This window comes from Callorhinus ursinus, unplaced genomic scaffold (genome assembly GCF_003265705.2).
Source record: "Callorhinus ursinus isolate GAN/ISIS: 27379988/994484 unplaced genomic scaffold, GSC_fseal_2.0 scaffold14, whole genome shotgun sequence".
NCBI classification, from domain to species: domain Eukaryota; kingdom Metazoa; phylum Chordata; class Mammalia; order Carnivora; family Otariidae; genus Callorhinus; species Callorhinus ursinus.
In genome coordinates, this window is record NW_027397076.1 from 38,905,799 (window position 1) to 38,929,078 (window position 23,280).

Consider the following 23,280-nt stretch of genomic DNA (forward strand, 5'->3'; position numbering starts at 1 on the left):
ACTAATAGTCAGTTGATTTCCACCAGTTGCCTGCTCTGTTTGATGATAATGAAGATAAAAAGAAATTTCAAGATAGAAGGAAAAGACATTTAAGATAGCTCATGTCACTTGGCCTCAGTCTTCTCAGAAATATACAGAGAGAATTCAGAGAAAGTGGTGAACAGTTGGAAAAGAAAATGTAATGGGGGGGTCAATAAGTGAAAATAAAATGACCTTCCAGTTTCAATAACTAGAATCCTGCTCATGAATCCAGCTGCTGCCCTACCTCGCAGATGCTGAGCGGCCTAATGGCTTCCTGGAGGCGGTGATATCTTCCTGTAGGATTCCAAGGGACTTCCGTAAGGATAACCCTTCTGAAGCGGAGTCCTTACTGATGACCTGCCATGATGGAGCTGTCTACCTTTGGTTCAGCACCCCCTAGATTAGAATGGTCTTCAATTTTCAACTTAACTACTACAACAAAGAACAGTTTTTTTTTTAAGGAAGTGTGTGTGTGAGTGTGTGTGTGTGAGCGCCGTGCGCATGTGCATATACTCCAGTTATGCTGAGAAAAATAGCCAGACCAGAGTGACCAAAATAAAATATTAAATAAATAAATTTAATTAATTAAAATTTTATTTTCTATAATTCTTTACCTTGCTTCTTGTCTAAAAGTTCAAGTGTTACTATTCTAAATCTATTTGTGCACTGGTGTGTGATCTTCTCAAAGTACTTAACCTCTCTGTTTCTTTCATCTGTAAAATGTGTTGTTGTGAAGATTAAAAAACTTAATTTATATAAAGCACTTACAACCATGCTTGGCATATGGTAAGTGCTATGTAAATGTTAGCTCTTGTTTTATCATCATCATCATCATCATCATCATTATCATTCATGGCCCTGTATAAAATGAGCTATTAATTCAGTGAGAGGCCTGATAAGTTAATGCATGCAGAATAAAAACTATCCTATGTGGTTCTTCCAAGTCTTAAACAAAATTATTAAGAGCTGATTACACATGGATAATGTTGAAATTTATCAGCTAACAAGGAAAAAAAGTTCCCACTGAAGATGTCATCCTTATTCCCTTCTCTTTTCACCTCCAGAAATCTATTTTGTGGGCTCCTGAGTGGCTCAGTCGGTTAAGCATTAGCCTTTGGCCCAGGTCATGATCCCAGGGTCCTGGGATTTAAGCTCCAAATAGGTCTCCTTGCTCAGTGGGGAGTCTGCTTCTCCCTCTCCCGCTCCCCCTGCTTGTACACTCTCTCTCTCTCTCTCTCTTTCTGACAAATAAATAAATAAAATCTTAAAAAAAAAAGAAATCTATCTTGTGCACTGTTATGGCTTACTTCCCATTTTCATCATGCTACTGACTTACTCAAAATTTCTCCATGATCTATCCCACAAAGTTCAGACATGAATCTAATCAACAAACAAATATTTAGCGATTATTTTTTTGGTTTTTGTTTGTTTTTTAGAGAGAGAGAGAGCACAAGGGCAGAGGGGAGGGGCCGAGGGAGAGGGAGAGAGAATCTTAAGCAGGCTCCATGCTCAGCACAGATCTCACCACCCTGAGATCATGACCTGAGCCAAAATCCAGAGTTGGACACTTAGCCAACCAAGCCACCCAGGTGCCCCACCACATGGAAGCATTTCTAACAGGCACATCCAGATAGACACCAGCATTATTTTTCCATATTTTATAAGTGTTTATTCTGTTCTTATCACTACAACAAAACTATAAGTACTTTAAGGGAAAATAGTTCATAAATTTATTTTATTTGTTCAACAACACCTGGCAAAGTGTTAGCCAAAGCAAAATATAAGTGGTCAAAAGTACATTCTGAATTACATTATTTCACCAGAGCCTTCTCTCGTTTACCTGATGTGCAATAAATTCATTTTATGAAATTTTATAAGTTCAAATAACCAGAGGAGAGAACATTCTTACCTCTGTCAGTTAATTTACTAACTGAAACTCAGTAGTACCATATGAGAAATAAACTAGGTTGGTAGAATTTGTGAATGTGAAGAAAATGTGAACCATGGAATAAATTACACATTTGGTTTATAAGCAGTCTGTGAATAAGGTTCTTGTACTTGGTAAGCAGTAAGAAAGCAGTATATTGTTGAAAGGGAATGTATTCAGGGTAGACTACAAGTTTGAAAATGAAATGAGAATAATTGAATGGCCTTTTTTTAAGGAAATGTTATGTATATAGATATCAGTCAAGTGAAAGAAGAGGATTATACACATAGGTGAATGCACGCACACACACACACAACACAATGAGTACTGGTAACAGACATAGCAGTTGGGAAACCACATTTTCATACTGCTAATGATTAGGCATTTTCAAATTCAGCACTTCTTTCTTACTTCATCTTATTTCTTATCTGTTTCCCTCCCACTATTATTTCTCATATTGTTACTCTATTTTGTCTTTTCTGCCTAATTTTCTTCCCTTATTCCCTGCTTTCAAACAAAAACCCCCTCACACTTTCTCACTCACACTCACACACACACAACTGTTCCCTGCACTTTGTGTTCAAAATGTGAAACCAACTATCTCAAGAAGGTAGCTCACAGTGATGCCATTCACTCAACTAGTGAGTGGCTTTCAAACTTTTGCTCATAAAACCTAAAAGAATTTTGGGGGGAATATATATATAATAAATATATAATAATATAATAAAAAATATATAAAATATTTATACACACACACACACACACACACATATACATACATTCTGGGCTTTTTGTCAATTTATTGCCTCCCCTCTCCTCTAGCCCTGTCTGCTTTGCTAAAATGGAGCTGGGACCTTTAAATATTTTTTTTCTTCATCAGCTAATACGGTATTAAGCTTTGTCAGCAGAGGGCACAGGAGGAAAACTGGGGAAGAAAAAGGGGTCCCCTTCCTGGTTTCAGTATGCTGGCTCAACAGGCTCCTGCAGAGCTCGGAGCTTCTCCAGCAGCTGGCCTCTGCGGCGCCCCGAGCCGCTCTGCCCCTCGGCCCTTGCTCCGCGGGCCGCTTCTCCCGTGCCAGGCTGCCGCAGTATGAAAGGCGTCTCCAGCCCGGGCCTCCGCAGTGCACGCCGCCTCCCTGGTGACAGGCTCCTCCAGCACAAGCGGCCTCTCCGGGGCCAGCGGCTGCCTGCGGTGCCAGGAATCAGCAGCACCTGGCAGGATGCGGCTCCCCCCCCCCCCCCGCCCCGGCCACCCCAGCCCGCCACCCCCGCCCCTCGTCCACTCCGGTACTTTTGTAGTGGAAAGCCTATAGTGAGACACCTCCCTCTAAACAGCCTTCCCCACCACCCAAGAGGGGAGATTTCCAGCAAATTCCAGAAGGTGCATTTCCAGAAAGTGGCCCAGGCATGGGTCACCGCAGTGACTTCTCTGCTGTTTAGTGAGGTACAGCCCCGCCCTCTCCAGCAAGACCCAGACCTCAGCCCAGGGGAGAGGATGGTGAGGGGAGGGGCACCAAGGGGGCGCTTCGTCCTGGGCTCTCTACCTCAGCTCTAGAGGTCATGATTGCTTCTTATATTTGCTATTTCTGTATTCTTCAGAATTTCTATTTACTCCCTTCTAGCCAATCCCTCATTACCACAATCGTCTGTTAAGGGTCGTAATTCTTTAAATTATACTTTCCTGTTCAAATTACTGTGTGGTTTCTGTATCCAGATTGTGTGCTGACTGATACATACTCCCTTATATATTTTAAAGTAACCGCTAAAATTTCCTTTCAAAATTTAAATAATTGAAAACAATTGAATTTTCTGGGGTTCTATAAATAGAGTACATGCTTAAAATATATTTTTGTCAAAACCTTGGAGCTATACATTTAGGTCATTTAATGAATGGAGAAGTCCACCCTAGAACCTCATTTGGGAAAAGTAGTCCTCTCTGTCATATCTATCAACCAAATGAAACTGTCAAAAAGAAAAAGACTTTCATTTTTAAAATTTAAATAAATATATGGATACATATCCTCATGACAACAGTCTCGCTTGAGGAGAGACCAGTAGAAAATGGATAGGCTGACAAGAGACAACAGATGGAAAGATGGATAAGCAGATAGCAGGCAGGCCGCCTGAGTCTTACCAAGACAAAATACTATTTCAATATTTTTTTACCGGTTCAATATTTTTCAATATTTTTTTTGGCCTTGCTTTCCTGGGTTTCCCCTTCAGAAGTAATGCATTCTTGAACTGTCACTTTGCTTGATGCCTTAGAGATTTTATCCCAGGACAATAAATCACAGTAAGATTTGGGATGAGTGAAAAGGTATGACATCTTCTGTAACCAGGATAGTGACAGAGGAGATAGGAAGAAAGAGGGGAGCGACCACAGACTCTCAGACACATCAGTGTCAGGGAAGCATACATATAAAAGCTGAGGACCAGAAAACTGATTCCCTCAAAGCTGTCCATGCCCTGTGGCCCCTGTAAAGTCTTGGTGGACACCCAAGGTACAGTTTCTCCAGTCTGAAGACAGCAGCACCAGACCAATGAATGAATGCAATCTACAATAAAGGTTAAAGCATTTCCACCACTAAAACTGACAAGAAACCAAGGAAGGAAAAGCATACAATTTAAAAATGGGGGGAAAATAGAATAAAAATATTAAATCATATTCCTTAGACACTTAGAAAATAAAAGCTTTCCCTATAAGAATGCTACAGGAAATTGACATAATATCACCTCAAATATGAAACTCCCCGAATCTCACCAGTACCTATGTTCAAACAAAGGTCTTGCTTTTCAGTATTTGTGACTCAAAATCTCACATGGGTTAAATCCTTCATTTACAGTGGTTCTGTTTCTTATTTAAAACAATAAGTTTTCCTTAGATCCATTACTTTTCTGAATCACATGATGGGGAAAGAGATGGAGAATCTTAAACAAAAGGCAAAGGGGATGTGGCCAATTTTTACCATTTGGGATATTAACAAGTTTAACATGGCTCAGCAACTATCTTAAATGTTATATCAACTATTATGACACAAGCTAAAGGTGTTGAAATATAAGGACGTGTGTTTTCTGAGAGGAAATGGGTGACAATTTGAAGGGCTGGGTTTTTTTTAACATGAAGAATAAATACATAAGAATTCAGAACAGATTCTCAACCAACACTAATGTGCAATAAGGTTTATGCAAGTTAAGAAAGGTTTTAAACTTCTAAAAAATTTCAAGGAAACTACGGTTTCCTGTTATTTCTGGAAAATCTGTAAATGCCAGTGTTTTAAAGGGGAAACATTTATGGAGAGATATTAAGTACGTTTTACATGCTACACGTATCAGATTCTTGTTTGTTCATTTCCCCTTAGAAATTTGTAATTCTGCTTCAAATAAATGACATTTACTCTCAATTAAGGCTTCTGTCTTTTCATTCCCCTAAATATGCATCCCCATGGGAAGTACAGGGCTTCCAGGATTTTTCTACACCTAGATAAATAAATTTTCGTAAAGATTTTCCTTTCCCGAATAAGATCCATAATGTACACTGTCTGAATTGACTATTTTGGTGAAAAAGTCTATATACTGCTTGTTTTATAGTAAACTATTGGGATCTTTAAAATAAAGATAATTTGTTTACATATGTATAACTATCAGTTATAATACCCACGTTACTTTCAGTACAGGTATTGCACACTTCCTTGCAGAAATATGAATAATCAACTTGGTAGATATTATTCAATCCGAAGGATGCACATGAAGAACTTTTACTATGGCCCAATAAATAAATTTAGGGCCATCACTTGATAAAAGAAAAATCAATAAATATATTAACATTTCTATGCCCACCAAAATCTCTCTCATAGCTCTTCTAAGCACCATGGTTAATTATGATGAGCAAGTTAACGTCAGGTATTTCACAGATCCAAATAGTGCAAAGTCAGCCAGTCTACTGAACTGGTAATTTATCATGAAAGTCAATAATTACTTTTGTTTTGTGGAGAGAAAATAGAAATAATAGAAATAAGAAAATTTAGTAGCATAAAGATGCTTTTTTTTAGTAGTATAAAGATTCTAATGTAAATGAGCAATAACTAGTTTGTTGCCATCTGTGATATTTCCATATCCCTTGGTCTTTAACATACTTACTTGAACAACGGAGTTCCACAAACAACACATTTATATATTCCAGGGTCTTTGTGATGTGTATATTCTCCTTCAAAGGCACTGATAAACAATAAACAGAGCATTTAAAAAAATTAATCAAAGTTAGTATTATTTCTTATAGAATGTATTTGCTGAAAATATATTTTTCTAATAAATCTTTCAAGGGCTTTTTGTTCTAAAAGGAGAACAGAACAAACATTTGGAAATCTGAACATTACTAATATATTTCAAATCTATATAGTAAAATGTGCGTATAACTACTCCAAACTAGGGCAAGTTAAAAAAAAATAAATAAAAGATCAAGCCATCTAGTTATGTAATGCTTAGAAAAAAATTTTTGCTATTCAAAAAAAAAAAAAAACCAAAATCCTTGTAATTCATATTTGCAGGGGGAAAAAAAAAACAAACCATTACTACACAAGATTTCTGCCTACTCTACAGTGTCCAAGAGTGTATACCCAAAAATGCAGAAGGGTCCAAGACTTCAAGCGGAAGGAGTCTTATTTTTGGGTTTGAAAAGGAATATTGCAGCTTTAAGGGAATATTTTTCTAAGTTAACAATCTTAAAGGCTAGGAGGTCATTCAGCTAATACAAATCAGCTGTGCTAGCCCAACAAAAAGTCTATGTGCTCTGCAGCTTGTTTTTATTATCCTTTCACCCTCTTTATGAGGTCCAATTTTTTTATAAACAGAATTTTTAAGAATGACCTAATCTCTAGTTGTTTGTGTGCATTAAATCATTTTGCTAGTCATGTACACAACGGACGGGTAGAGGTCCTCCTGGCCTGAAGCTGAAGCCCACCACTGGCTCACTGTGTGGTGAGAGTAGACGTTGTCAGAGATTCACCATTTGGTAAATTCAGCAAACAGTATATACTGTGACAGGAAGAGAGTGTTGCCTATTAACAAGGCCCCCATGTGTGGTAAAGAACTCTTTCAGTTCATGAATGAAAACAAGAAGTTACATCATTAATAAATTTGGATCAGAGGTAAGTTACAGCCTTATGCCAGCCTCCATGGTATAAATTAAACAACAAAATGGTTGGACCTTGGCAGGTTACCTTTGAGCTGGAATCAGCTGAGAGAGACTTTATTCACTAAAAACGTCTTGGAAGTGAACAAACTCTTTTTTCAGGACTTAGGGCGAACTTCCAAGGACCAAAGCCATGTGAGGGCAGTTATTGAAAATTTTTGACATTCCAACCACAAATGAGCCAATAAATACTTTCTCCACATGTGCTTCAAAAAGAAATTGGAGTGGGGTAGAAAGGAACTAAATTATGCTACCTTCTTTTTGCAGCCAAAACGTCTATACTTACAATGGCCACCTTCAAAATTTCAGCATCCTGGCACAGTGCCATGTCCCTCATGGTTTTGCTTACTGTGATGTCTTCCCCAAAAATGTACCTAAATCGCTATTACTTCCACACATTTTGTAGTAAACTAAAAACAGGCCCTTAATAAAAGCCTTGTGACTTTACATAAGATAGTGTTCATTAAATGGGGGAAAGAATAAATAAAACTTAGTCTTAACCTAAACAATACCATTTTCAACCTTTTCAAGGATACTAATTTGTAGATTTTAGCAAATAAGTGTAGAATTCTTTAAATTAAATGGCAAGGGAAGGATTCAGAGCCGTGGGGGATGGGGGGGTGGGAAGGCAAAGAAAACTAGTTCTTAACGACTTTTTCTTACAGCCTCTCTTACCTTTCCGTCCCTTTCTCCTGAGTGACATGGTACTGCAGGGGTGTTAGCCGCTTCCTTAGTTCCTGCTGGGAAAAGACCACCTTACAGTTCTTTTTATCCCTACATGACCCTGGAAAGAGAGAGGATATGGGAGAAGGAGTCTTTTTAGTTTGAATCCTAAATACTTGCTTTGGCTGGCCGCCACCGCCCAGCTTCTGCAGTCACTTGTCAACCACTAGACCGGTCCTTGATGCACCAAACTTATCTGAACTGCAGCTGACTAGTTCTCTCAGTTTGAAGAGAATCTTTCTCAAGATTCAGGAGCTCCGCACTGGAGCACTGACAAGGTGCCACAGCCAAAGATGCCAACATGGAATGGGAACAGCTCACTGAACATTCCCAAAGATGGCAGCACATCCTCTATGTTCTCCTAACACCAGGAAATCCTTTTCTTCAAAGAAACTCAAAAAGCATAACCCTGTTTATAAACATTTACACTGTATGTATATAAGATGATGGGCATATTATGCTAAATAATAATTCCCCATTCAATAATTTTGCAACTTAGCAGAATAGCTTGAAACCACCATTCCATTTCTATTCTGGGCCATTTAAATGGCAGCCAATTTTTTTAAACCCTAAAGATGCATTTTTCCATAACTAGGAATTTGTCCTTCTCTGTGATTCTGTCAGCCACTTCACTACGTTCTGTAGAGTCCTTAAGAACAAAAGTCTTTAAAGACTGTATCTTACAATGTTAAACAGGCAGCAAGAAAGGCTTTAATAGACTCCAGAAGAAGGCTTTACACTAATGTCGATTCAATAAGTTCCAAAGAAAAGGTGAGAAAAATAGGGGGGGGGGGGAGACAAAGAGAAGAAGTAAAGGGAATATGATTTTACTTAGACCTACAGTCTTCTTTTTGCAAAGTATATCTAGGAAGACTTCACTGATTAAGTGTATTCAAATGGTGAAATAATTTTAATGTGATTATAATAACAATGGCAGCTTTTATTTCAACCTATACAGACTGCAGTAAAATGTTCAGACAACACCTGTTGATACGTGCTATTTTATTTTAGCTACACAAATGATTGAAAAGAAATATAACTCCGAGACAGGGCAACCCTTACTCACTGCAATAAAATTGCCTTTTTTTTTTTTTTTTGCCACTCATCACAGTGGGAAAGGGGCCTGCAGTTGGCCCTAGGTGCAAAAATCTCTTACCATGTTTTGAAATTACTAAAAGAAAGCTTGCTTCATCCCCTGAATACTAAACTCAACTTCCTCTGAAATGAAAAGAACTGTGCTTAAAATAGAAATGCTCCCTACGTCTTTTACTGTTAAGTCACCTGATGTCACAGTATGTGAGGTCACTGAAATGAAACCAGGAAAAAAAATGACTAACCGGTTCCCGATTGTGGGATTGAAGAAGCATATCAGCTTCCAGGATCAGGGCCACCAAGACAGAGCGGCTGATTCTCGATGAGAAAATACAGAGGCAGGAAGATAGCTAACCAGAGCCAAACAGAAAAGTCGCACCTTGGTGCAGGCCTGTGGGTTGTCAAACAGCGCCTCTCCTGACCTTCCACAGAGCAGACTGGCATATCGCTGATGATGTGTGGGTCTCTCATCTCAGTGGAACCCATATTACACTAGGCTTTATCCAAACACCTACTACTTACACTTTTAATCTTTTCTGAGGGGCAGATGAGAAATGTTTGTCCTGTCAGAGCAAGGCTCTCCAGAGCCTGAACGCAGAACTGCTCTTTGTTACCTCTCAGTTGACTGTCATAACCGAGTTCCTGCTCTCTCCACTGTAGACTTCTTAAAAGCTATCTTTTTGTTTTTATTTCTCTATTAGTTGGAAGGGTTGTATCTCTGTTGATTTTGCCCAAAAAGGTTCATTAATTGCCAATTTAACGTGACAAAATCTCCGAGTTAAAAGTATTCTTTCCCCTGGCATGGATAATTAAAATCTGTACAATTAGTATTAAACGATTCTGTGCAAAATATTTTTGTTGATATATGTTCATTCATACAAAAAGACCAATTGTGTTCCCAAAATTGAGAGAACTAAGCTACCCATCTGTATGTCATTTAGCACAAGAGAAGCAACTGCAGGTTTAAATTACACGGTATTGGGTTGCAATTTCCTAACATTGGATGCTTTTCTGCTTTTTTACCTTGAGTCATTTACTAAGGAGTGTTCATAAAAAGTAGCTTAAAGCACAGATGCTTGCAAATCGTTTAGGCAAAGATGTTTCTCTCTTTTTCATTCTCCCTCTCTCAAAAATCTCTCTTTTCTGAAGAAAGAGAATAAAATTGTTGGTCAGTATTGACGAACCACGTTAAGTATTTGTACAGAGAGAAAAGGTAAAATTGAAAACATCTGATTCAAGTAAATACGACAAACATAAAAGCTTTCCTGGTGAATGAAGGGTATTGAGGAGACTTTATTTCATAGATTAGAAATTACTTTTGATCTAAACAGTCTTAAAAACAGACTGTTTTTCCACCACGAACCATCTCATTAACTGTGCTACAGAGACCCCGTTTTCATGGCAAGCTTTGAAAGAGTGCTGTGCTCTTTTGTCAGACTCCGTCTTATCTGGGAGGGGGATAAAGATTTCAGTCCGGCTTTCTTTGTTTGTCTTTCAAGAACCACTAAAGCAGTATTCACACAAATTTTGTAGGAATGTGCCCTATGTCACAGCCTACAAATTATTTGGTTTTGGTGCACTTAAAGGTCATCTTCCAAATTAGCAAAATTTTCCTATATCCTGGCTTTTCAACCTTAAATATAAATATTGTTTCCTACCTCTAAGTGAGGCGCTTTTTTTTTTCTTTAAGAAATGCTAGTGCTTATTGAAAGTTGTCGAACTTTGTACATTTTTATTCTCTGGTTATATCATGTTCTCAAAATAATTAGGCTTTTAAAGTGTACCTAATGGCAAAAGGAAGTATATGTAGACTAGAAACAACTATTGTGATTTTATATTAAACAACCCAACGAGCAGTTAGTCAGATTTTAATAAATTTCTTGCCACATAGTTTAATAATATACTTCCTGGACAACTGAAAGCTATACTATTACGTTAGCTCCTCTAGCGTCATAACCCAAAACTGACATATATAAACACAGAAAGGCTTCTCTTTTGTCTCTGATTTCCCTTCTCCCTCTCAGACTCACTTTTCTAAAGTTATATGGTGCCACCGTTAATTTTGAAGAAATAATTTCATTTTGAAATTCTAGAATAATTCACTGGATGGTTTCCCTTCACTATCTTCACTTAGGAACTGTGATTTTCTTATTACACAGGGTAATTTAACATTAGTATTATAGGACATCTGTTCAATGACCTCTAAATTGGCTTAGAAGTATGTTAGGGAAAGATGTTTCCCTTTATTTAAATGTTTAATAGAGGCTTCGAAGGCGTGAGTGTGTGCGTGGATACGTGCAACCCAAGTATGTTTGAGATACTGATGCTGCCGTCTTGGTATCTCGTAACACCAGCCCCTCCCGAGTACCTTCGGTATAGATAAGATCCATCCTGAACCCCATCCAAGAGTACTTATTTACTGAAATATGCCTAAAGTCTCTTTTTATATTGACGCTTGTTCCATCGAGGCTTGCTGCCTCAAAGCCAATATTATCTTGAAGCTCCAGTGGAAAGCTCTTGCTCTAAGTAGAAACAGACTTACAGCAAGAGTTCATGCTCCGGCTCTGCCTGCTTCCCAGTCATGTGACCTTAGGCAAGTCAGTCTCTCTGACCATGTACTGACACCCTCACAGGTCTGCTCGAAAGATCACAGCAAATCACAAAGATCTAAGTGATCTCAGCAAACACTGTCTGAATAAATGCACTATCACATTATCATTCTGATTACAGTAAATTCTGAAGTTAAAAGTGTAGTTTCAAAGGTAGCCAGGTTAACTATTTCAGTGTACTGCAATATCATATTGGTAATCATTTTTCTATAATAATTCCCTTAGGGCACCATTTTTCTCACAAATTTTCTTTTAAAATGATTAAAATAAGAATTAAAAGAAAATAAAATTTGAATATTTAACTATGTGCTAGGCACATTTCTAGGCATTTTTACATAACCATGTTTAATCCTCTCAATAATTCTAGGAGGCTGACATCATGCTCATTCTACAGATACAGAAACTGAGGCTCGGAGAGTTTGTACAATAACTTCCTAAGGACAAACAGTAAATAGATGTATCACCTCAAACCCAGGGCTATCTGACTGTAAAGCCCATAGTCATTATATATTCTGTGAGGACAATTTATACTAGAGCTTTCTTCTTTCTTCTTAAATTATGCAATAACTTTTAGCTCAAGAACTATTGCTAACAACTTAAGATAATGAAGGAGAAGAGTAATAATCGCCACAGTACATCCAGAAAAATGAATACATTTGTCTGCCGGCCAATGTCTGTTTTCCCTGTGTTCATTCCTTCAACAGAGGGTCAGTGACAAGGTTCAAATGGGATTCGCACAAAGTCTATAAAACGTTGAAAGGCTTTTTAACTTCCTGTTAAGAAGTAAATCAGATCTGTTACCTAAGTCTTAGAACACTTTTAAGTCATAAATCTTACATTTCATTGTGAAAAATCAAAACAAAACAAGACCTAAAGATCCCGTAACTTTAGTTTTGGTTCTAGGATCAGAAAAAACTGAAACTACTAAATATTTTCCCAAGATAATAAATAAATAAAAGATGACAAGACCATCTTGTTTTGCTTTGAGTTTAGTGGGTTTAAACAGTAAAATTCATGTTGAAATGGCTTGCTACTATATTTCAAAGTGGTATGCTAGAATTTTCATTACCACTTTGAATTTTCAGTTGGTTATTAGTCTGTCATATTGGAAAGCTGAACACTATCCAGATATGATAGTGTTAGAAATTTCTAAATAACTGGGCATTTATAAAAGCCAAATCTAGTCCACTTTTAGAATAGCATGTAAAATGTATTCCATGAACCGTTTTTTCATATATGTTTGTTTGTTTTGCATTCCAGTAATTCAATAAAGGTTTGAAAAAAAAAATGCCAAGCACGAGGAAGAAAAGCTTTCGTGCCTGTAGAAGCATACCCAATTCTGATTTTTCTCTCAAAGTAGACCTACATAGGAAAAACATTCCCAAGATTAACATGCAATCAGATGTCATGACACTTTTGCCTCAATACTGTAGCTTCCATGAAACTAGGGTTGCAGGGCTTACTTACAGGACCATTGATCCAACATTTTTTTCTTACTGTTTTCTAAAGGCAACAAAAGTGTTGAAGGTTTACAGAGTGCCAGGTACTGTGCTAAGTGAAATATAGTCATTCATTCCTTCAAGTAATTATGGAGTACCTATTATATGCTGGCATTATTCTAAGTACTTAGGATATACAAGTAAAACAAAGATCCTGCTTTCATGGAGCTCCTCCGAAAGCATTAGGGGTGGGGGAAGACAGAAAAAACACAATGAAAATAAGTAAATTAGGTAGCCTCTTAGAAGGTAACAAGTACACAGGAAGGAAAAAGGCAAAACTGAGCAGAGCAAAGAAGATTCGGAATGCCAGAAGTTAAGAGCTGTAACCTTAAATATGGTCAAAGTAGGGCTCACTGAGAAGACGACATTGGACAAAGCCCTGAAGCTAGAGAGGAAGTTGGTTGTACTGATATCCAAAAGAGGTGCTTTCTAAACACACAGAGGACATGGCCAGTGCAAGAGATGAGTACACTAAGTTCACGCCCCAGTGCTCGTAGAGACAGAGACAGGGAACTGCAACACGCGTGCCAAAACCTGAACGTGAATGGGGCAGAAAGCAACAATTTAAACATGCGAAGAATAGGTTTTTAAACCAGGAAATTTATAATTATATATCTTAGTACAGACATTGTCTGGCATTACTTTTTAACTCCCAAGAGAAATGTTAGGGAATATCCTTTTAGCAATGTGCTATCCTCAAAATAGCTCTCAGAGAGTATCTGACTGGCTGAACTTTGAACCCAGAATCAGAGTGCAGTCCCTGCTAACTTGCTCTGTGTAATTAATGTCATCCCTTTCAGACTATAGATTATCATTCCCAACCTGGAGTCATGTGTAATTACAGAGGATACTCAATAGATGTTTTTCAGTGATAAATTTTTGATGGACCCAGAGAGCAAAATCCTTTGGCCAAATGGGTGTTTTTACCCTTCTGGAACAAGCCAGTCACTCTTCCCTGCAGAGTGCTCTTGTAGGTGATGTCAGGGAATATTCATAACTAAAGAAAGTTTAAAATTTGTACCTCAACCTGGTTTCCATGTTTTAAAAACATTCTTAGTTTTTACATTTAGGTTCAATTTCACTTCATTCATCCTCCAAGTCCTAAATATAACACAAAGAAAATAAAACTCCAGGTCTTAGGAACCAGAAAGCAAGACAACTGTTTCTTCCTAAACATTTTTTTTCTTTTCTCTATGTGAGAAAAATCATATCTTTGTCATAGTAATTATCCCATTTCAGGACTTCTCACTGTTTTTCTATTCACATAAGACTGTTGTACAGATCAGTTTCAGTTATATTCTATTGATGCATGCACAGAGTTCTAATTAACATCAGTGGACATTAGAAGCATGCCAAGGCAACATACCATTTTAAACTTTTTGAATTAAACAAGACCATATGTTTTAGTGGAGCATAGTTGAATGATAAAATTGGTCTCTGGTTTCCATACTGAAGGTTTGAATAGATAAACTGAGAAAATACTTGCAAGCAAATTTTCCTTCCAAGTCTACATACCTGAATAAATTCACCCCTACTCTGATAACTCCTTTCTTCTGTATACCCTTAGTACTAGTGCATTTACTCTGCGAGGTACTATTTACATGGGCTAGAATAGCATTTTGCAATTATTCTCAAATGTCTTCAGTTGTTTCCACTTTATTTTCTCAGATTATAAATTCTTTGACAACATAAACTGTTGAGCCTCATATTAATTCATACATCCTACAACTAGTGATTAAAAATCTACAGTGAATCAAGAACTATGATGAGCTCTGGAATGTTAAAAACGAGTAAGTCAAGGTTCCTATCCTAAGACAGCACACATTCTAGCAGGAAAGATGTAAGAAAAGCAGTCAAAACAATGTGCAGTCACATAGTAAAAGTATATGCAAAATTTTATGTATGGAACATTAACATTAACACTGAAGACATTAATATTCTCAAACTTTGCCCACCTAGATTGACGAGGTCCAGTTGTAAGTGGGATATGGAAAACTCATAATTTGTAGAAACAGCATCTATAGGCTCAGAGGGTTAGAGAAGATTCAAATAGGGAAGAGAACTTCATCTAGAAAGCTGAGATGTAGTGTGATCAAATGTGTACAATGTCAAGACGGTCAAGTATCCAGCTCTGATGAAGGGAATGCAAATGGTCTTCCATGTAAGTGGTATCGGCTAACTTACCAAAGTAAAAACAGCCAGGATAAAGTTATGGATTTAGATTTGGAAGAGGAGAAATTGTGGAGCGGAGAAATAAGGCAGTTTTAATATTAAGGGGAATGTGTGCAAGCATTTTCTCACTGGAAGTCAATGGGAGTACACTTATTTCCCACAACATCCGAAGCCTATTAATATGGTTTAAAATTCTAGCCTTTAATAGTAAGTTCTCGTAAGTAGGGAGGCCTGACTTTCTTGATAGGAGACGTGGAGAGGTTTATCACTACATGTATCCTTGTGAAACATTCACCTGAATGACTCTGTAAGATAGAAACCACATTTTGCATTTCTATCTTTTACTTGTGTGCCACAAGTAAATTTTTAATTGTTGAAGTCATGTGTAGCAATAATTTTATCAACATTCTTTAAGTATCTAAAAGAACTAGAGTACTTTATCAACTCTTCAGAATGTAATGCAAATACCAATAGCAGTGATTTTTACATTAATGTGGACCATAAAGCCTAAGTTTAGGGAAATATTTAAAATATGTCTTGATGCAAAAAGCATTTACTTGCTTGCAAAGCATATGAGTAAAAAGAGAATTTTTAAAGGCACTGCGATCATCAAGTGACAGTAGTGGAAGAGAAAGTCACTTAACTTCAAGTCTATCTGATTGCATGTGAAATGTCTGACAAAGTTGGAGTTCCCTGTTTTTAATTTTTTTTTTTTTCCTAGTATGGGTCTTCACTAGAACATCATGGCCCATTCAGGGAAAGAAAAAAAAAAATTAAAAGCAGACAGGCTCATTTCCATTCTACATTTCACATGCAATCAAAAAGACTTGCAAAAAAATAGCTTGCTCTCCCATCCTGCCTCACCCCTTTAGGAGCACAGACTGAAGGGAAGATGAGGGATAACCACCCACAAAAAGGAAGAATAGGATCCCTCACTTAGGGATGCAGAATTTTGTTTAAATGTAACATTAAGAATACTTTACTAGAAAGAAAATAAAATTTATATTGTCTAAGAGCTCAGCTTTGTAAATTTCCAAAATTACATTATCTCCCAAATCAAATTTAAAATCTAAATTAATTCTAAAACAATGGGCAGAAAACAAATCTGCAATTGCCACTCAATGAATAGCTAAATTTGAGTCCATATGTTCCAGAAAAATTTGAAAGATTCTGGAGGAAAAAAAGTAAAAATTTTTACATTTCTCTTTATCACCCAGACAACTAAAAAAAAGCATAGGGCTTCTCCTGAATTATTCAATATTTCCTTGAAAGACAGGGTACATACATATCTTGGTTACCTTTGCACTCCCAGCACCTAGCAATGTGCCGGGGCAAGAGTAAGTACTACGTAAGTATATGCTGTATTTAAATATTTATTCAACTCCCCATTTTAATTATTTGTATTTAAATTTTTTTTCTGAAAAGATGTTTTCTGAATGATGCCTTTGGCTATGTTTCTTGGAATTTAATTTAAAAACTGCAACAATAGGGGCACCTGGCTGCCTCAGTTGATGGAGCATGTGACTCTTGATCTCAGGGTTGTAAGTTCAAGCCCCACCTTGGGTGTAGAGATTACTTAAAAAAATAAAATCTTAAAAAAAATTGCAACATTAATATTCTAAATCAGTGAAATTAAAAAAAGAATAATTGATGATAGATTTTTTCTTTTATTACTATTCTGAATCGTCTCTTGAGTTGCACACTCAAATCTTCTATTATAGGCTAGTTATTCCATTAAATCTCTGGATTTAAGACTGAGAGATTACCTAATCCAGCATTCCCCAAAATGTAATCTATAAAACACTGGCTCTAAAAAACAAAAAATGCTAACAGGTTGTTCTTGGGGGGGTGGGAGGCGGGGGCGGGTAGAGGGTTGGCAAGAATAAATTTCCACAGTCAAACCATATTGGAAAAATCAAGGTTACATGGGTTTTTTTAATGAAGATCTTCTCAGAGATTTTCTTAATATTGATGTGCATTATTAAATGTGGTATTTTGACACACGATTATTTTATGCTCCACTAGAAAAGTAAAAAGAGCTGCCAATGACACAACATTTTCTCACACAATGGTTTAAACTGTGTCCTCATTACCAAGATGATAAAATGTAAAAACAGAACTTATAAAATATGGTAGTATGCAGTTTTTCAATTTGACAATGGGATCAGTTTTACAGGGTATTAATTAGTGTTCCTCAGGTTATAATTTGGGAAATGAGGAACTTCTAGTCCAAAGCTCTCATGAGTAAACCAAGGCCTAACAAAGTTACTTGACATGGTCACACACCTGGTTAATGAGAGCCAGGCTCTCTTGTCTGCCGCGTTCCTACTTTAATTTATTCATTCATTACATTTCTTTCTTGAACTCATGCTTTGTTGTGCTTTAACATGCCTATCTTTTACTAACCCATGTGCTCACGGTCCATTCCCACCCCCATGCCGCCATCCCCCACCCCTATCACTTCCTGCTAATTACATCTACACATTCCTTCAATATCCTTCAGAAGAACTGTCATTGCTTCAGATCCTATTCCAAGAACCAGTCTGCCATTCTGTGCAGAAAGAAGCACAGTGCTTCTCACTTCTTTTACTCCCTCCCACCATAAGGAAGCAAAGGAGGAAGTGTTTACGTAGAATCATAAAACTGTCAAGTATATAACTTCATCTTATAGATAACAAAACGACTCAGTCCCAAAGTGGCCATCTTTCTCACCAGGATATACATTTCTTAAAAACAATGGCCACATTATTTACAATGTGGCATTATATTGATACATAAGAGGATGCTACTTATTTACACCCATTCATTCATTCCACAAATATTTACTGAACACCTCTTATGTGACAGACAAAATTCTAGTTGCTGAGATGTAGTAGTGAACTCAAGAGGCAAAAAAAAAAAAAAAAAAAAAAAAAAAAACCTCTGCCTTTTTGGAGCTTACTTTGCAGGAACCAAGGATTTTCCTACATTAGAAATAGATTTTGGCCAATCAAACCCATCACCTTTCCCAGACATATTTAATGTCCCACGCCCTCCTTTTATAATTTTTCCAGCTTATTCCCCCTTAAAGTGGCACAGAATAAATTTCTGGGAAATGTGAGATAATGTTAATACCTGAGGGTTATATCTAACTGTGAAAGATTCGACAAGATTGTTATGTCATTCTTAGTTTACAGATGAAGAACAGGAATAAAAGGCATAAAACAGATTCATCGGGCCAGAAAGCAAGTTGGTAGTAGAAACAAGCTAGTAAATACAGACTAAGCTTCCAATCTGTTTCTTCATCAATACCACTAATAGGACAGTAAGTTCTGAAACAATGTTACCTAAATTTGAACAAGAACTATTAAAATATTAATCAAAATGGAACATAATACGAAAGCTGTCTCATTCTGTGGTCAAAATGCACTTCTGCAACAAAACAAAATCTTGAAAACTATAGCTATAGAATTTTGGATTTTCTTTGCTTACTTAAAATTCAAATAATCTAATGATTTAAATTAGCACTCCATTCTTTGCTTGCAATTATGTGGCTGAATATGATAAATATATCTAGTGTTGAAGGAAATGCTTATCATAGTAGTTGAATAAATTTAAATTCTATAAATGTATAGCTCTTATAAATCACCTAAATAACTGATATCTTTGTCATTCCCTAGTATATTTTTTATGACATACATTTTAAGTGGCTAATACAAGTGCAAGTATACTAAATGTAAAAAAAGAAAAAAATAGGGAATTGAAATAAATGAATGGAAATTTTAAATTTTTAAATAAATGGTTGATTTTAAATGCAAAGGCACAGAAAGTAATTAGAAATAATTTGCCATTGCATCTCAGTAAAATCTTTTTTAAAGCATTTTAAATTAAAATGTATCTAGCAAAAGCAGCAATGAGAAATTTAACCTCTAAACAAAATGTTTAGGATGAAGCTACAAACTGGAAAAGACTGACAATGACAATTCATCAAGTATCTGGCCTCAATATTAGTGAGTCTTTGTGAACTGCCATACAGGCCTCATTTCTTCATTAAACATGTTCATTGAGAGCAAAAGGTGGCTCAGGCTTGTTTGAATAAATCCTTCTATATGATCTGACAGGTAACATTCTTGTGAGCATGTTTAGATAGATAAACATCTAATAACTCTACTTATAAGATTCCTCAGAAGTCCATATTGTCTAGATAATCTAACCCTGCAGTATTATCATTTGTTTTCAGAACTCATAATACGTTTTATATTCTTTACAGTCACTGTTAGTTAGTTGACCAGTGAGTTTCTCAGACTAAAATTTGTTTTATCTTTTGTTCATGCCCATTTTTATCTCTGTTGCTACTAGGTGTTGCTACATATTTTATAATTATTAATGTATATATGAAGAATTTATTCCATACTTAATAAAAAATTAACAAAATCCACATTTAACAAACCATATGCCCAACACCTTATTCATACAGATGTATTGTTCTATAATAATTTAGCCTTGTGCACAAATAATTTTTAAAACTCATATGGTAGGTAATTAGATGTCATACAGCAAGTTTTCAACATTAACATTAAAACTTTATTATATCATAGCGCTACTAAACATTTTGTTTTAGAAAAAATATAGCTGCATCAGAGTACTCATTAATCAACATTTTAAATATAATTTTTCTTAGTTTCTAAAAATATCTTAATTCATGCATAACAATCAACATGTTAAACTAATAACATTTTCAAGATTCTATAAAAATTTGAAACACAGCAAAACAAAATGTGAAATTTTCTTTCATTCTTGGGTGGTCTGCTGAAGAAAATTTAGTTGCATATAATGCTATAAATTACTGTTAAATCAGCTATTTGGATTTAAGATAAGTTAATTTATGAAAACTTGTTTTAGTTTATAGAAAGTCTACACATGAAAGACAATTTCGATGAGACGTCCAAGCATAAGGGACTTGGAATCCTATTGAAAATGGAAAAAGGTTTTGCACTCTACAAATATTGTTTGAACATAATATAAGCAGAAAAACTTGTGGTTTGTAAATCCATATGTTCTTAACTGGATATTCTTTACATACTTTTGTTTAAGTTTTCACAATGCACCTATGTGCTAATGATATCAGTACACTTGCATGCTGTGAAAGAACGCAAATCTAGTGCCATCTACCGGAAAAAGTGGGTACAATTCAATCAATTAATTACAAATTATTTTGTGAATTATGTGAGTTGGAATTTGTATGTCTATTTTTTAAATATTATCTGTTTCTTTAAAAAAAATCTCCCCTAAAGCATTTTTAATATAATCAAAGAAGTTAGGTAAGATGAGCATGTAAGACAATGGTGAAACTGAAAAATGGCGGGCGTTAATCTAAACACATGGGAGAGAATTCCATTGGTGGTATCAATAAAGAAATCAGATATACCATGTTCTAATCAGTTTTTATGTTGGTATCATGTATATTGTTTAGAACACAGGTTCTAAAGCTGTGGTCAAAGAACCCTCCCTTAAGGATTTCAGAATATCTAACAAAAAAAAATGAAATTATATGAAAAATTGTGTAGGTTCACAGATGTACTTTCTGGGGGAGGAGAGTCATAACTTTTATCAAAGAATCATGGAGATGATTCATCTTTTCATAACCCTAAAAGGTTAAAAAATAAAACTGGCATAGAAAGCCAATCTATGCAGTAGATGAACAGCAAGCATACTGATGACCTCAAGTCTTTTTTTAAAAAGGGTAAATAAACATAACATCGGATGCCATTAATGAGCTGTTGCCAGCTCTAACTTGGATAGTATTCTTACTTATGCATGTTGCTTTGGTGCATGTCTGCTGTAGTTCCTCTCTACAAATGGAAAATTTAAAGCATAACAAACAACATTAACTTGCTCCAGAGAAAAGTGATCAAAAGAGCCGGAATTCTTAATTCTCATAATAAGCATAATATGTACTTATTCCCTTCCTCAGACAGTTTATCTACCACTAAAACTCAAACTGTTTGAGAGAAAAAGTAAAAGCATGTATGGATAATACACAATGAATCCATGTTACCACTTTTTTTGCTCTTTGTTTAGCTACAATGTGTTTTATACCTACTATATCAACTGTATTGTATTAAATGCAACAAAGTGAGAAAAGAGAAAAGAAACAGTTTTTCATAATATATTCAAAAGGCAACCAAACCATGAAATTTACTTTTAATCTTCCCATGTAAAAGAGTCTCAAATAAATGTGTATTCTGTTATAGCTATCACTTCACCTACATGTAAACTTTCCAAATGTTTATTCATTCATTTAACAAATATTTATTAAGTGCCAGGCATTGTGCTAAGCTCTGGAGAGTTCTAGTTATACAGATGATATTCTATGACTTGCAAACACCACTTGCAAAATATCTCTCTTTAAGACTTCTAATTTCTACATTAGAATATTTATGATATCTTTACGAACTACATAACCGCCGTGTTGCTCTTCAATTCATGGTGACTGTTAAATACGCCAATGAAGTCAAGTAACAACCACATATTATGCGTACGATGTTAGAGAAAAGTATAATTTATCACTGTAATTAGTACTATTTAGACAAATACTCTCACTTGGCTGAAAGCTACCATGCTATCTAGTCTAAGCTACAATTAGACTTAATTTTTATCAAGCACTGAAACTATGTATAAAATTGTGCTTCCTAACCCCTCCTCAGATAATGCTTCAGTCTTGATATAGTGGTAAGGAATTCTAATGTTCAAACATGGAAAAGATTTCTGTCCTCCCACCACAACCTAGCAGATTTTTCTATAAATTCCCAGCCATTAGTTAGTACTGAGTTTCCAGATTTAACTAAGCCAGAGCCAAAAGTAAAAACAACAGTTAATAAAATCACAGAATCTCAGAACTGAATAGATGATCTAATTTGAATTCTTCGTTTTAAGATAAAGAGTGAGATCTGAAGAGGTTTACAGTCATGTTCATGGTCACACAAGTTAATGATAGGGCTGTGGTTAGTTTTCTGACTCCTACCCCAGCACTCTTTTAATACAAAATGAAACTGTTATAGGAAATTAAGAAAAAATTCTGAGGGAGAAAGAAATTACCTTTAATTACAAACATGAGTGAACCATAACTCAGGTGCACTTAATAAGCTCTAAATTAAAATTATGCTTTATTTAAAAATAAGTAAAGGAAGTCAAAGCTGAAAAATGATAGGTCACTCTTTTGGGATATGGCCTCCATTCAGGTCAATCCAGTTATGATCAATTTTAAGAGCCTGTTTCAATTATTTTTTAGTTCTGGAATTATTTTGTATTGAATAATACCTGAAATTAGTAGGGTACTGGCTAAGGGAGCAGAAATCTTTTTGATTTACAGAGATTTTTTTGCTGTAATGGGTTTTGACCAGGGAACGGTAAATTAAAGCAAGACTCCAGACTTTCACCTTAATTTCCTGTATCTCCAATTTTGACCTCTTCCCTCCTACTTATACGAAGTAATAGGGACTAACATTCCCACTTCAACTTCACTTTTATTTTTCAAAATATAGTTTGTTTCATTACTGTTGAACTTAATTTCTTCAACATTCCTGTATTTCTAAGAATACAATTCTCTTAGATAAATGGATGGTAGTGATTTTACTAATACTCAAGTCATAGAGTATGTAAATGCTGGAAAGACTGACTTTCATAATGCTTTAAAAAGTAAGTGGTGCTTTAATGACTAAGGCATTATGGAATACTATTCTAGCCAATTCATCTATCAAATTAAAATGGATTTGCAATCCAGAAAGACAGACACTTTGGCTTCCATCAGTACTGGATAGTTAGAATAAAAAAAAATGTATATTTATAGGACTTGAATTCTGGTTCGACAGGATGTATAAGTAAAAGGAAGAGATAAAAACAACAGATTGAGATGATTATTTCTCAAACAGAAAGTGCATTTGTGGTTCCTATTAAAGTGAAAATAGTTAAATGAAAGGACATATTTATATGTTCCTTAAAAGTCTATTGTACTAGGAAAATACAAAGATGATAGATGATAAATAGAAGAAAGGAAGAAAGGAAGGAAGG

At 35.7% G+C, this 23,280-nt stretch overlaps 1 protein-coding gene across 4 annotated transcripts in view; it reads right to left on the reverse strand.

Annotated features, from left to right (window-relative positions):
• The window catches only part of MSRB3 (methionine sulfoxide reductase B3), a 180,467-nt gene that overhangs the window by 110,321 nt on the left and 46,866 nt on the right, over positions 1-23,280 (reverse strand). For all 4 annotated transcript variants that reach the window (XM_025882802.2, XM_073900707.1, XM_073900706.1 and 1 more), the window contains exons 3-4: positions 7,812-7,920; positions 6,086-6,163 (exon numbers count right to left, since the gene is read on the reverse strand). In XM_025882802.2, coding sequence (XP_025738587.1) covers positions 6,086-6,163; positions 7,812-7,920 — 187 coding nt within the window. The remainder of the gene's footprint in view (positions 1-6,085; positions 6,164-7,811; positions 7,921-23,280) is intronic.